This window comes from Papaver somniferum, chromosome 1 (assembly GCF_003573695.1).
Source record: "Papaver somniferum cultivar HN1 chromosome 1, ASM357369v1, whole genome shotgun sequence".
In the NCBI taxonomy this organism is placed as follows: domain Eukaryota; kingdom Viridiplantae; phylum Streptophyta; class Magnoliopsida; order Ranunculales; family Papaveraceae; genus Papaver; species Papaver somniferum.
In genome coordinates this window covers 120,934,538-120,950,473 of record NC_039358.1, presented here as the reverse complement: position 1 = coordinate 120,950,473, position 15,936 = coordinate 120,934,538, and the positions used below count along the sequence as shown (strand labels likewise).

Genomic DNA, 15,936 nt, shown 5'->3' with positions numbered 1-15,936 from the left:
ATTGAGAAAACCTAAACTTCTAGGTTTTTCTCAAACTTTTTCTTCTCCCTTTCTTCTTATTTCACTAATCTTGATATTTTGATTTTCAGAAACTAGCTAGAAATCAAATAATTCGTAGATGGCATTTTAGCCAATACATAAAACAGTTTATTTTCTTGAAACAAAAAAGATATTATTATTGCAAAATTAAACTGTTACATAAGAGGAGTGTGTAACAAGTTGGGATCTGATCTCAGTAGGACCAGAGTCAGTCCATAAGCATGTCAACTCATCTTGTCTTGCAAGTTTAGATAAAATGTCTGCAATTTTATTTTCTCCAAGAGGTGAAAACAGAAAAAAGAGCTTTGATTTCCTTCGTGTAATTGCTTAATCTCCTTCATGTAATTGCTTTTGTAATCTCCAATACATAAAATAGTTGGATAAGGAGATTTGTTGGTTACTATTTGGAAACCCCGTATTTTATCATCTTGTGAGGCCTCAATTTTTTTTTTTTGGAACCCCTATAATAAGTTTCTTTCTTTGTTGCTTAAACTTCGTCCTTCCCCTTACGTCTAACAGTTTAAGCACTAAGCAAGCAAAAGCAAAAATCTGATACGCTCATTGCGTTGCCAAAAAGGATCCTTACCCCCCATTAAGATGTCAAACAACGCAATATGGTCAAATGCAGAATAAAAAGACTGTTGTAAAAATGTATTGACTATAATTGCTCACAAATAATGCTTCATCATATGTTTTCACTACATAGTGTCAGTAAAACAAGCAACCTTTTCCATACCAATTTTTTTTGAAAAGAATGAGAAATGAGAATCTATTTTCCTTTCGTATTGAGAAAAACCTACAAAAAAAACAGCAGCCATATATCTTTAGGCTCTAGCTAGCTAGCTCTAATTAGTTTGATTCAATTGCCAAGCCATTCTTCCTGTACTAGAACCAAACCACTCTTTCGTAACCATTTTTAATCTATTATCATGAACATCACAAAACCTATGAACCCATCCTTTGGGTTCAACAGGTTCAAATCCTAATCCAGGTGCTCTATCTTTAGAATTAGGATTCAACCCCTCTTTCCAATCAATAACATAAGCTGAAACCCTCCTCCTAAACTTCAACCTAAACTCAGACCAAGCTTGATATTTATAATGATTTATAACCATTTCATCTAATGATAATTTCTTATTCCTATAACCTTGTTTTAACTCAAAATGATGGATCACGTTCAATAATGATGTATTAATCCCATCAAGTAATACTATTGATTTATGTCTTGAATCTATCTTTCTTCTACACGAATACCCTTGTGTTACTCCTTCCACGGGATTTGACCGTTGATTTGACGGCCCAAACTCATAACATTTTATTGATATTTGTCCTACCCTTCTTTGGTTGTTATGATGTGATGACGACGATGGTAGTAGTGACCTGATTGACATCGGCGAGGATGATGACGGATGTAACCACGATGGTGAAAATATGAACTCATCAACATCCACATACATCATCCATGTACACGTGGCATTTGCATAAGTTGCACTGTGCGAGAAACCAGCTTCTTGTGTTTTCGGCCATGGCCAAAGAATCTTCTCCACTTGATAATTTTCTTCTCGAAGCTTCGAAATCACTTCATCTAAATTATCATCACTTCCATTATCATATAAGATAAATTTATCCACCCCGATTTTCGAATGATAATACACCCATTCTCTCAAAAATTTCGCTACGTTGTGTACCATCGTACACGCGCACAGTAGAAATTTTTTGTTATCACCTGTTAAACTGGGCGCAGGGAGTGTGTAATACGCCACGGACGGAACCACTCTTTCACCACCTCTGATTCCCAAAGACACCTTGATTTGATCGTTGTCCCTGAATAACGTAGCGTTAATTTCAGGTTTGATACACCGGAAAACTTCTTGATACGAACTTATAACTTCCGTGATGACGAAGTTATTGTTGTTGTTACTGAAAATGCAACGGAATTCAGAAGGTGAACGGTTAATTCCTTGTCGATTGTTGACGCCTTTAACGAACAGAATAACGTCGGTATCTGTAGAAAGAGATTCATACACAAGGAATTTCCATCTCAACATTATCTCCTTATTCGAAGATTCTGACAACATTGATTGAGATTCCAAAACAGTTTCCGGCGATGAATTATCGATAAGAATCGGACTAAAATAAGGAAGAAATCGACGGAGCCTATTTGGAAAGATACATTTAAACATTGATTGATTACTAAAAGGTAAAATCCCAGCATAAATTTCCGGAGAAGTAAGGCTTTTGTCGAAAAGACATAAGAATTTGTTACCGGAATCCGACAATAACAGATGATGATTTTCATTACCATTATCATTGATGACGTTTAGAATTTCCCAATCCGGAAACAGAATAGAATCCGGTTTGATGAATGGATACAATGATGATGGTGGCGGTGATGTTATTACTTGGCGAATGACATGTTGTTCATGTTGATCTTCTTGAATAGCAGAGTTGGCAGTGAGATATCGATTAACATTAATGGCGGAATTGGAAGAAGAATGAGTAGTTAGGATTTGTTTTAGAGGGATGATATTGACAATGGTGGTGGTGTTGCGGGAGAGATAGAGGGAGAAAGTGAAGAAGATGAAAACAGAGGTGAAGACGAATAGAAACGTTTCACGTACTTTCCGGGGCATGATTTGGTGGAGATTGAAAGAGAGAGAGAGACAGAAAATGAGAACGGAATTGAATGGAATGAAATATTTGTTTGACGGAACAGAGAGATATTCGAGGGTCGAAGAACGAGACAAATCACTGGGACCTACAGCATATCCTTCAAAACGCATACTTCGGTTGCCAAATAAGTTGGGATTTGGGTGGTTCCTCCTCAGAGGGCAGCTCCTTGTTAGAGAAGGTATGTTCATCTTTTTTCCCAATCATGTCATAAATGAGACGTTCGGGATATTTTTGCGTCTTAATTGGCATTTATCAATATTTGTTCGTTGGATATTAAACTTAATGATGATTGGTGCGATCAGGTTTGAGATCGAATTAATGAGAATATCCACTGGATCATGTAAAAATAGGGAGATCCGTTATGTAAAATCTACTCATCAATTTCTAGTAGAAAGTCGGAAATGAGTGGCCACAGGTTAGCGTCTACAAGTGAGCCAAGGGGTGAGGCATTTTGGAATTCATTTAACTGTGTCACTATGTGTATCAATAGCACACGTCAGGGTCATTTTCAGTCGAACAATCATTAGCTTAAAGTACTATATATAACCACATTATTGAATTTCTATAAGAAGACGATATTTATTTCAATAATTTGTTCCAAATCTACTTAAAGCGTCCACGGTGGTGCGAGTATAACTAAAGACCAAAGACTAAAAAAAAAGACCAAATTTGGGTTTAGTCCGTCCTGTGGCGTAGCGGGTGACGAGTAAATTTGGTCACGCGTTGATATAAAGTCCGCTTCATCCTCCAGCGTAGATAAAGATTACGCCTGGCATGGGGCGTTGATAAAGATAACGTCTGGTATGGGGCGTTGATAAAGATAATGCCTGGTATGGGGCGTGAACTATAGCAACGCCTGGTGTGTGGGACGGAGATTACACGTTCGCCCGGGTTCAAAAAAAAAAAAAAATGGGGCGTTGATAAAGACAACGCCCCAAGCAAATTTCCTAAAGTTTTAAAACTTTAGGCGTTGGCTATATAAACGCCTGTTACCCGCGTTAATTTTACGTACGCCCGACGGGGCGTACATTTAACCAACGCCCCATCCAGGCGTACATTTTACCAACGCCTGTTCGTTGGGCGTTAACTATACGAGTGCCTGATGAGTGGCGTAGACTATATCAACGTCCGTGGTGTAGGCGGAGATTATATAAACGCCTGACTATATTTTGGTTTGGTCTTGGTCGCCGACCAAATTTGGTCTGGTTTTTACTTTTTGATCAAATTTTGATCGATAATCCATCCCACTGCGCCAGCCCACTGGACCAAATATATGGGTTTACTCGTCCACTGCAGTTGCTCCTAGAGAAGCAACTGAATGAATATTAGTAATTAGTAACGACCAAATTTACAACGTCCACCGACATCAATAGATATTCCAGTAGAACATCTGTATTACGTCTGTGTTGACATGGAACACACTGTATATTAAGGTTCTAAAAGTAAAGTCTTGCATCCAGGGCAGATTATAAGATGATTTAGGAGGGTCTTTTTTCTTTCGTGGGACATGATTAGCAATTCTATATACAAGTTTACATCAACAAACTCTTGCCTTGAAGGGGACGATATATATTTGCCGACACTGCTGATTGAAAATTGTTAGGAAGTTGGACTTTTACCCAACAACACGCTTAGTATAGAGTTTAATCGTAATTCATACTCGATGCTGACATTATCTAATTTCTCCTTGAGCTCCATATATATAAAATCTCCTTGAGTTCCATGTATAAAATAAAATACTCCCTCCTTCCCATTATTAAGTGACCCAGTTTAAATTTGCATAATTTTTAAGGCAAACAAGGAAAAGAGTATTTTTAAGCATTTTTTACAATTATATCCTTATGGGATAATAACTAGCGAAATTTATAAATGATTTATCTCTCAAACCACTTCACGGATGTTCGCAAACTTCATACCATTGAAAAACATTTCAAAACACCTACGTAACGAATTGAAACATGCCTATCAAATTATGTATATTTCTTATATTTTTTATAATTAACTAAAAGGATAATTTTAAAAATATCTCCTTGTTTAGTGATATAGGTCACTTACTAGTGAGACAAAATCTAAAATCAAATAGGTCGCTTAATAGTGGGACGGAGGGAGTAAAAGATTGCGATGGAGATGCATACTCACCGAGTTGTACACTTAAGCGCCCGTACGGCCTGTTGGAAAATTCAAGATAATAGAGGATGAGAACAAAGAACAAAAAGAATGTTGTATCACTGGAGCTTCAAGGCCTTGCGATTCTTTTCAGCAATTATTTCGACCTTTCTGAAATAATTGGCGAGTACAATCGGTCAGCGAAATATTGCTGTCAGGATACAATGAAGCCTAACAACGTTGTTGGATTCAAAGGTTGTACTCCCTTGACCCAACCAACAACACACTGTAATTGATTCTGAAGATGCTTAGAGAGAAAGAGATTTTGATGATTGAGATGGGAGAAAGCCTTCGCTATTTAAAGAGGAATTCATGCCTTTTGGAGATAGCTTTTCATCTCCAACAGATGCTTTCAACGGGGATCCATTAATGGTTTCTCTTGGGAAGAAAACCCTACGGGAAGAGACGTGTCGATAAAATTTTCTGGAAACCGAAATAGGTTTTCAAAATTCAAAACGAGACCCTATTTTCAAATTGATAATATCCAAAATTCTCCCCCTATTTTCAACATTGAAAAAACACAAAAAACAAAGTAAAAAACTTTTAAATCATAGCGGCTGCATCACCAAAGTGACTGCCTACGTACCCGAGTGGGATCAAGCCAACGTAGTTCACGCTTAGTTGGGAAATAAGCATCTTCGTAGAAATCAAAACATAAATGATAGGTATCTTTTGGATTTGAACCTTCACTTAGTGTAAGAAATTCAAAGCCTTATCGGGGTTCAGTGGTGAAACCAGTCTTGAACCAAGTATCCCATGTGATAAAACCGGAATCTCCACACATACATGATTTCTTAGATAGTGTGTTCTGTATCCAGCACATTAATGACCCTGTGCTTATCCTGAATTCATGAGTCACTCAGAGAGCGGTCTTTTTCTCTTAGGAAACGGTCTGATTTCCATACTCATATAGGTAAGTCTCTAAGGTGCTTCTGCGATACACCTGTAAACAACTATAGACTCATTAAGGATTTTTATCCATCCTTATTTTCTTGCAGAACCACTGCACTAATTTGAAATGGGAAGTTTATAATTAGTGCATCATAACCACATCCATAACTTGTTGGTACCACATTGAACCTTGTTTATCTTTTTCAAAACATAGGTTGGGTTTCTGCTATGGGTGATTAATTTTTTTTCACAGACCTTAGTCCCATTTCCCCACATTCTATTGAAAACATTGCATTTGGTAGACTCTTTGTGAATGGGTCTTCCAAGTTCTTCTTTGATTCAATAAAGTCACAATTTGACGTCTAAGACTTGCATGTCTTGACTTCCCATTATATGTCTTGTTAGTGACATTAAAAATCGTAGACTGATTGTCACAATTAATCAAGACTGTTGGGTTTGAGAACTTCGGCAGTTCGCGGACTGAGTTCGCGGACTTGTCACTTGCCATACTTCCGGTTCTCTTGATCAACAAAGTTCGAAAACTTCGGTTCAAGGAATCCATTGGTTATGTAATCTAAATTCTCATTCCAATCACTAAAACATTCTTAGAGTACGTTATATAGTTGTTACACTATTTCTCGTCAAAGCAATTTTCAAAGTGATTGAAACGTTCATGACTTTCGTCACTAGGTAAAGATAAACTTGGTCGAAGCGAAAATCTTACCAACACATATTTCGAGATATAGATAGGCGAGGTATACTCGGCTCGAAATGCCAAATGTGTATGATCTAGTCTATATATAGCATACGACTTTTGTCTCAAAGAGTAGGAGATAGAATAGATAGACTTTTGAGTGACAGATAAGTTCAAGTCTCCACATACCTTTTTATCGAGAAGTTCCACCGGTTCCTTGAGTAGATCTTCTACTTGTATGATGAATCGCCATGAAGTCCTTGAGCTCAACTACACTTAATATCCTAGTCCGAGACTTTGCTATAAGAGACTAGAAATCAAGACTTATAGTTTTGATCACTAACATTGACAAACATGCTTGAGATAGCAACGCATGCGAGTTTGACTAAGCAGTGCTCTAATAAGGGGAATAAGTTTGCTTTAACCTAATCTCATTATATTGAGAAATTTCTCAAGAAGTATGGTCATTTTGATGACATCCCAGCCGTCACTCCTATGGATCCTAATGTAAAGTTGCATTGCACAAGACCGAACATAGCCCAATCCGTGGGAGTGCTATGTCGTTTCTCAAGTAACCCAGGAGTTGAACGCTTGAGAGAAGTTTCAAGAGTGTTGGCTTACTTGAAGGGAACCATTGATTATGGTTTGCATTTTCAAGGCTATCCGGCTGTATTTAGAAGGATACAGTGATGCTAATTGGAATAATGTAGAATCCAAATCCAAGTCGACTAGTGGATGGATATTTACATTAGGAGGTGTTGCTGTGTCTTAGAGTTCCAAGAAGCAAACCTGTATTTCTGATTCAACAATGTTGTCAGAATTGATAGCGCTTACGGATGCATGTAAGGAGGCAGAATGGCTTAGAAACTTACTTGAGGAGATCCTACTCTTTGAGACAAAAGTCGTATGCTATATATAAACTAGATCATACACATTTGGAATTTCGAGCCGAGTATACCTTGCCTATCTATATCTCGAAATATGTGTTGGTAAGCTTTTCGCTTCGACCAAGTTTATCTTTACCTAGTGACGAAAGTCATGAATGTTTCAATCACTTTGAAAATTGCTTTGACGAGAAATAGTGTAACAACTGTATAACGTCCTATAAGAATGTTTCAGTGATTGGAATGAGAGTTTAGATTACATAACCAATGGATTCCTTGAATCGAAGTTTTCGAACTTTGTTGAGCAAGAGAACCGGAAGTATGGCAAGTGCCAAGTACGCGAACTTAGTCCGCGAACTGCCGAAGTTCTTAAACCCGAGAATTTCTGCTGGAGTTGAAAAACTACTTGAGTGAGCCAAGTCCGCGAACCCAGTCCGCGAACCGGCGTAGTTCTCGAACCCGAGAATTTCTGCTGGAGTTTGTAAACTCTATCCGGTGTCTTAAGTCCGCGAACCTAGTCTGCGAACTTGAGAAGGTTATATATCTAAAGATGATTTCTGAACTTAATCTTAAAAGACTAAGGAATGCATTTGCAACCCGTGGCTATTAAAGTTCATGAACCGATTCGAGTGAATCAAATCATCTTTGCTTCCATTGTGTATTGTGTAGTTACATAAGATTTCCTTGCAATTGAACAACTCTCTTAACTAGTTCATTTGAGTCAATTGAACTAGTTATGGTGAAGAGGAACATGGTTGGTATGAAACGTTCATATGGTTAACCTCTTTGGGTAGACTATTGTTGAACCAACAATGTACACGTTTGGGCGCGGTTAACAAACCTAGAAGCATACAGTCATTTGTGTATGACAAGCTAAGTTTTCGATCTAACGGTTGAGAAATATTAACTTGAATCTAAATCAGGTTTTCATCTAACAGTGAATATTGATTTCTTTGTAACTAACGCAAAACCCTGATTTTAAAGGCTATATAAAGGAGACATCTAGTATTGTGCAAAACTAATCCCCACACCTTACGTGTGATATTAGTTTGCGTGCTAGAGTCGATTCTCCTTTAACCTTTGGTTTTCTTCTTCTAAAACCAGGTTAACGACTTAAAGACTTCATTGGGATTGTGAAGCCAGACCGATACTACTTTTATCGTAGTTGTGTGATCTGATCTTGCATCTTCTATCATAACAGTACAATCATATTGATTAGCTTGAGATCGTGAGAGTTCTCCGATAGGCAAGATATAAAAAGTAATCACAAACACCTTCGTCTCATCGTTTGTGATTCCACGACATCTTGTTTCGCTACCATACGATTAAGATTGTTGTGAAGTGATTGATTAATCTAGGATGTTCTTCGGGAATATAAGACCGTATTATCAATTGGTTCATGTTCACTTTGATTATCATCAAAAGACGGAACAAAAAATTTTAGGGTTTTTTCTGTGGGAGACAGATTGATCATTTGATAGACTTGTCTGTGTGAGACAGATTTGTTTATTGTTAAAGTCTGCGGTTTTGGGTCATATTAACTCTTAGTTGTGGGTGAGATCAGATAAGGGAATCAAGTGCGCAGTATCCTGCTGGGATCAGAGGCGTATGGAGTACAACTGTACCTTGGATCATTGGGAGACTGATTGGGGTTCAACTATAGTCCAGTCCGAAGTTAGCTTGGAGTAGGCTAGTGTCTGTAGCGGCTTAATACAGTGTGTATTCAATCTGGACTAGGTCGCGGGGTTTTTCTGCATTTGCGGTTTCCTCGTTAACAAAATTCTGGTGTCTGTGTTATTTCTATTTCCGCATTATATTTGTTTATATAATTGAAATAATACAGGTTGTGCGTTTGAATCAATCAATTGGAAATCTGACCTTTGGTTGTTCATTGATATTGATTGATCCTTGGACATTGGTCTTTGGTATCGTCCAAGTTATTCCTTGTGTTTGATTATAGACTCGTTGATTTTTATTAGCTTGAGTGAATCAAAACAAGAGAGAGATATTAACTCCTTGAGATATTTTTATCTAGATTGAGTCTGACTGTCTAGTTGATTCTCTAGTAAGTGTTTCGGAGTTAGTCCATACAGATTGCTAATCGAAATATTGGGTGGTGTTGTTAGACCCCCGCGTTTTCAATTGGTATCAGAGCAGGCAAACACGTTCAAGACCTTACAAGCCTGTGTTTGTAGCGATCTGACTCTATGGACAGATGTGTTATCTCTATTAACGTACCACCAGTCTTCGATGGCTCTAATTACTTATGGTGGAAAATTGTTATGCGAGCTTTTCTTCAAGCACCTGATTTTCAATCATGGTTATATGTTGTTAATGGCTATGATGCTCCCGTTGTGGCAGTTGGAGATGTAAACGTTCCCAAGAATATTGGTGAATACATCTCTGCCGAGATACTTGTTGCAAAGCAAAACTCCGACAATTTGAATGCCATCATACATGCCATTACCACAAATCTTCAGAACCACGTGTCTAATTGCACTAGGTCTAAAGATGCTTGGGATATCTTAGAAACCGTATTTGAAGGTAACTCTAGTGAAAAGGAAGCTAGGCTTCAAAACCTTAATTCTGATTGGGAGAACCTTCGTATGGCAGATGAAAATACATTTGATGAGTTTAATCACAAAGTGTCTGAAATTGTTAATGCATCTTTTGCATTGGGTAAGACTATTCCTGAAAAGGACATTGTGATGAAAATTCTCAGATCGATGCCATCTACATACGAGTCTAAGAAGCATGCCATCGTTGAGGAAAATAACCTTGATAATCTTTCCAGAAATACATTGGTTGGAAAGCTAAAGATCTTTGATCATGAGCATACATCCAAAATCGGAAAGGATGTTGCCTTTAAAGCACAAAAAAATACTAAATTACTTGATAAGAGTAAAAGTGTTTATGTCTCTAAGGATGATCAGTCTGAGGGTGATTTTCAGATGAAGATCTTGAAAAATCAGTCTCCTTGATCACAAGACAGTTTAGGGATCTTCTATTGAAGAGAAGTAAACGGTTTTCAAGAGACAAATCTAGGTCATTGGATAAACCTCACAATCGTGTTCCTCCTAAAAACAGGGATGATGACGAGTATATTCCACAGTGATTTAAGTGTAAAGGTTTTGGTCATTTTGCAAACGAGTGCCCAAACCGTAGAAAATACACTGGGAACAAAGGTCTTGCTGTAACATTTGATGAGATGTCTGAGATCTATGATTCTGATGAAGATAGGAAATCAAGTGTCGGTCTTCTATGTGAAAACATTGATTTTGATAACTGTAGCAATACATATATCAATCTTGATGGTTTTGGTGAAGATAAGAAACCAATCATGCTGGAAGAATCAATTGACCCAACCTTTGGAAACCCTGTCTGTAATGTTTCAGGATCTACCGTGTGTTTAGCTGTTGTTGCACCACAGATGCCTGATTATTATCCAAGATTGGCATGCTCGTTTTGTTCTCAGAAGGGTCATGAACTATCAAGATGTTACAAGTACAAACATTAATTGAGGCATGCCAAAAAACTTCAACGAAGAGAAAATCAGTTAGCAAGGAAGCTTAAACTTGCTCAGAAGACCGCTGAGGTATGTAGGATTTTATCTTCGTCTAAGAAGTTCGTTTCCAAAGAAAAAACAAGACCACTTGAGAAGAAAGTATGGTCAAATGCTTTGATAGACAGAAGTCAGAGGATTCCTCTCATGAGGAAAATGGTGGACAAATCATTGTTCACCACAACACAAATTAAATGTGTTGTTTGGTAAATCTTGCCTCATGTACCTGTTCAAAAGAGACAAGGTTGTGAACGCACAGGCTTTAGGAAAAGTTTTCTTAGGTTTATTCTTTTCTATCTATCAAATAAAAGGAAGGGTTACTTTCGACAATTCTACTCTTTATAGGGTTTAGAGTTGGACGTCCACGAACCTGTTTAAAGGTTTCGAACCCTACATTCCTTTTTCCTCTTTGACATTCTTTATATTCCAAGACTGCTTGTTGAGATTGTGAATTCCAATCACAAAAATCAGTTGGTTATAGTTGTTCTCATAAGCATCATGTCTTTGGATGGAAAGGATGTCAACATGATTGTTAAGCCATCAATCAAGGAAAAAGAAAAATCTCCAGTAATTCCGTCCTTGAAAAGAAAAAGGAGGAATACAAGAAAGCCAAGGGTTGTCCCTTCTAACTCTCAGAAATTTTCCGATGTTCTTGATGAGTTGAAGGAGGTAAGAAAGGAGATTTGTGATATAAAAACTTGCATTTTAAGATCTTTGGAAATTCAGAAAGCCCTGGTTCGACATCATCATCCAAGACGGTTTGTTGATATTAACTCCTATCTTCACGAACCTTATGTACCAATGGCTGTTGACGAAAAGGAGTTCGGGAATGATAAAGAATTTCTCAAAGACATTGTTGCCTAGTATGTCTTCTTTTTGGCTTAGTTGGAAGAATAACTAGTGCTTTGGATAGCGATGATTGTGACTGCACATAGCTTTTATTTTCATCTTCTTGTTTTTAGGTTTTTTGGTTTAAAATTCTAAAACTATTTGGAGGATGATGTTTTGCAATATTTTTGATTTTGTTATATTGCAACTTGTTATGGGATATTGGTGTTTACATCCGTGAACTTTGTTGTCCCATATTTTTGTCAAAAGTAAAGTCGTTCATGATCGATATTCATGTATTGGTTTAAGAATGAATAGACTTTTTACATATACAAAAATTAAGCCTATATTGTCAACCCTTGACAGAAGATAGGTTAAAATCTTTTGTATCCAAGGATTATTGCTATTGTATATGCTTGTGCAAAAGAATGAATCCTTGTGTATTCCACGGTATAGATCTTCATTGATCCATCTTTTTGTATTACTGTAAGGCTCCGTGATGTGTCTTATGTTGAGCACGATACGACAAAGTTGATTATTTTTGATTAGCCTTGTTGGTTGTTCCATAAGATACTTTATGTTGAGCATATTAAAACTAAATTAATCATCTTGTTGGTTATTTAGTTATTACTCCACAAGTTTCTCTTGTGTTGAGTATATAAACGATTAAGCCAATCACTCTCTTGTATGGTTAACTTAGTCGTTGCTCCGTAAGTTTACTTATGTTGAGCAGAATGAATTAAATTGATCACTTTTGTGGTTAATTTGATTATTTATTCCGATTAGATTATTCATGGATTTACTAATGAATAATTTGATTGAGTGTTGGATATAAAAATCATTCTCATGGTTTTGGTGTCCAATAAAATCCTTCGTTTCTCTTTAAATTAAGGTCGCTCGTTGTTTTTCCCTTGGGAATGACATCAAATGGGGGAGAGTTCTTTTGAACTTGTGCTTAATGGTCATATCTTGAGGGGTTTGCGGCTGTGGAATTTTAGAAGGGTTATCTTGTATCTTTAAACTCCTTGATGAATGTTGTTAGCTTCGGCTATATGATTGCATCTAAATAAGATGATGTGTGTTTATTTCTCTCAGTCATGAAATGTCTCTTACGGAAATTTCATTATGATCCCGTTCTTGTACCTTTGCCAATTTTATTGACAAAAAGGGGGAGAATTAATATGTAGTTCACACTATAAATACATATGGTTTTCGGATCATTGTGTAAGGGGGAGTGGTTTTCATGTGAGATGGAGTATTGATTAAGGGGGAGTGATACATATCACCATAGTATTATTGTTGAAGTTGTGATACAATTGGACTTTGACACTGTATAATAATACGATGACACTGTATAACAATAATCGAGGCCGATGCTTTCTCATTGTTATAGCTACGGATCTTCAACAACGGTGATGCTAAACTTACAACCTTTGGGATCATTGGAGTACTTGGAAGTGACGAAGATTTCGAGGAATGTTGAAGATCAGACATGTGTAATAGGAGCTACTAAAGTTTCATTATCTTTTTTGTATTCCATATGTATTGATAGTTTTGTCACTAAAATTGACAAAGGGGGAGATTGTTAGAGCATTGCTCGGTCAAACTCGCATGTGTTTCTATCTCAAGCATGTTTGTCAATGTTAGTGATCAAAATTATAAGTCTTGATTTCTAGTCTCTTATAGCTAAGTCTTAGACTAGGATAGTAAGTGTAGTTGATCTCAAGGACTTCATGACGATTCATCATACAAGTAGAAGATCTACTCAAGGAACCGGTGGAACTTCTCGACAAAAAGATATGTGGAGGCTTGAACTTATCTGTCACTCAAAAGTCTATCTATTATATCTCCTACTCTTTGAGACAAAAGTCATATGCTATATATATAGACTATATCATACACATTTGGTATTTCGAGCCGAGTATACCTCGCCTATCTATATCTCGAAATATGTGTTAGTAAGCTTTTCGCTTCGACCAAGTTTATCTTTACCTAGTGACGAAAGTCATGAATGTTTCAATAACTTTGAAGATTGCGTTGACGAGAAATAGTGTAACAACTGTATATCGCCCTCTAAGAATGTTTCAATGATTGGAATGAGAGCTTAGATTACATAACCAATGGATTCCTTGAACCGAAGTTTTCGAACTTTGTTGATCAAGAGAACCGGAAATATGGCAAGTGCCAAGTCCGCGAACTGCCAAAGTTCTCAAACCCGAGAATTTCTGCTGGAGTTGACAAACTACTTGCGTGAACCAAGTCCGTGAGCCAAGTCCGCGAACCCAGTCCGCGAAACGGGCGTAGTTCTCGAACCCGAGAATTTCTGCTGGAGTTTGTAAACTCTATCTGGTGTCTTAAGTCCGCGAACCTAGTCTGCGAACTTGAGAAGGTTATATATCTAAAGATGATTTCTAAACTTAATCTTTAAAGACTAAGGAATGCATTTGCAAACTGTGTCTATTAAAGTTCATAAACCGATTTGAGTGAATCAAATCATCTTTGCTTCAATTGTGTCTTGTGTAGTTACATAATATTTCCTTGCAATTGAACAACTCTCTTAACTAGTTCATTTGAGTCAATTGAACTAGTTATGGTGAAGAAGAACATGGTTGGTGTGAAACGCTCATATGGTTAACCTCTTTGGGTAGACTATTGTTGAACCAACAATGTACACGTTTGGGTGCGGTCAATAAACCTAGAAGCGTACAGTCATTTGTATTACAAGCTAAGTTTTCGATCTAACGGTTGATAAATATTAGCTTGAATCTAAATCAGGTTTTCATCTAACGGTGAATATTGATTGCTTTGTAACTAAGGCAAAACCCTGATTTGAAAGGCTATATATAAGAGACATCTAGTATTGTGCAAAACTAATCCCCACACCTTACGTGTGATACTAGTTTGCATGCTAGAGTCGATTCTCCTTTAACCTTTGGTTTTCTTCTTCTAAAACCAGTTTAACGACTTAAAGACTTCATTAGGATTGTGAAGCTAGATCGATACTACTTTTATCGTAGTTGTATGATCTGATCTTGCATCTTCTATCGTAACAGTACAATCATATTGATTGGCTTGAGATCGTGAGAGTTCTCCGATAGGCAAGATATAAAGAGTAATCACAAACACCTTCGTCTCATCGTTTGTGATTCCATGACATCTTGTTTCGCTACCATACGATTAAGATTGTTGTGAGGTGATTGATTAATCTAGGCTGTTCTTCGGGAATATAAGACCGGATTATCAATTGGTTCTTGTTCACCTTGATTATTATCAAAAGACGGAACAAAAACTTTTAGGGTTTTTTCTGTGGGAGACAGATTGATCCTTTGATAGACTTGTTTGTGTGAGACAGATTTGTTTATTGTTAAAGCCTGTGATTTTGGGTCGTAGCAACTCTTAGTTGTGGGTGAGATCAGCTAAGGGAATCAAGTGCACTGTATCCTGCTGGGATCAGAGGCGTAGGGAGTATAACTGTACCTTGGATCAGTGGGAGATTGATTGGGGTTCAACTATAGTCAAGTCCGAAGTTAGCTTGGAGTAGGATAGTGTCTGTAGCGGCTTAATACAATGTGTATTCAATCTGGACTAGGTCCCGAGGTTTTTCTGCATTTGAGGTTTCCTCGTTAACAAAATTCTGGTATCTGTGTTATTTCTATTTCCGTATTATATTTGTTTATATAATTGAAAGAATACAGGTTGTGCGTTTGAATCAATCAATTGGAAATCCGACCTTTGGTTGTTGATTGATATTGATTGATCCTTGGACATTGGTCTTTGGTACCGTCCAAGTTATTCCTTGTTTTTGATTATAGACTCGCTGATTTCTATTAGCTTGAGTGAATCAAAACAAGAGAGAGATATTAACTCCTTGAGATATTTTTATCTAGATTGAGTCTGACTGTCTAGTTGATTCTCTAGTAAGTGTTTCGGAGTTAGTCCATACAGATTTATAATCGAAATATTGGGTGGCGTTGTTAGACCCCCGCTTTTTCACCCCTTTCTTAGAATTTTAATTCCTAAGATCATATCAGCCTCTCCTAAATCCTTCATGTCAAAGTTAGAACTAAGAAAATTCTTTGTTTCTTCAATACGAGATATGTCAGATCCAAAAATAAGCATATCATCAACCTACAAGCAGAGAATTACACATCCAGAACTATCATGATTACCATGATACATTTATCTGCATCATTAACAAC

General features: G+C 37.1%; 1 protein-coding gene across 1 annotated transcript; it reads right to left on the bottom strand.

The window, feature by feature from the left end:
* Positions 1-683: 683 nt before the first annotated feature.
* Positions 684-2,857, bottom strand: LOC113298662 (glycosyltransferase family 92 protein RCOM_0530710-like). The gene has a single exon (XM_026547460.1). The coding sequence runs from the start codon at positions 2,820-2,822 to the stop codon at positions 885-887; it is 1,938 nt and encodes a 645-aa protein (XP_026403245.1). The 5' UTR covers positions 2,823-2,857; the 3' UTR covers positions 684-884.
* Positions 2,858-15,936: the final 13,079 nt, after the last annotated feature.

Excerpts from the sequence above, each read along its gene's own strand:
- LOC113298662 (XM_026547460.1), bottom strand. The coding sequence starts at position 2,822 with ATGCGTTTTGAAGGATATGCTGTAGGTCCCAGTGATTTGTCTCGTTCT.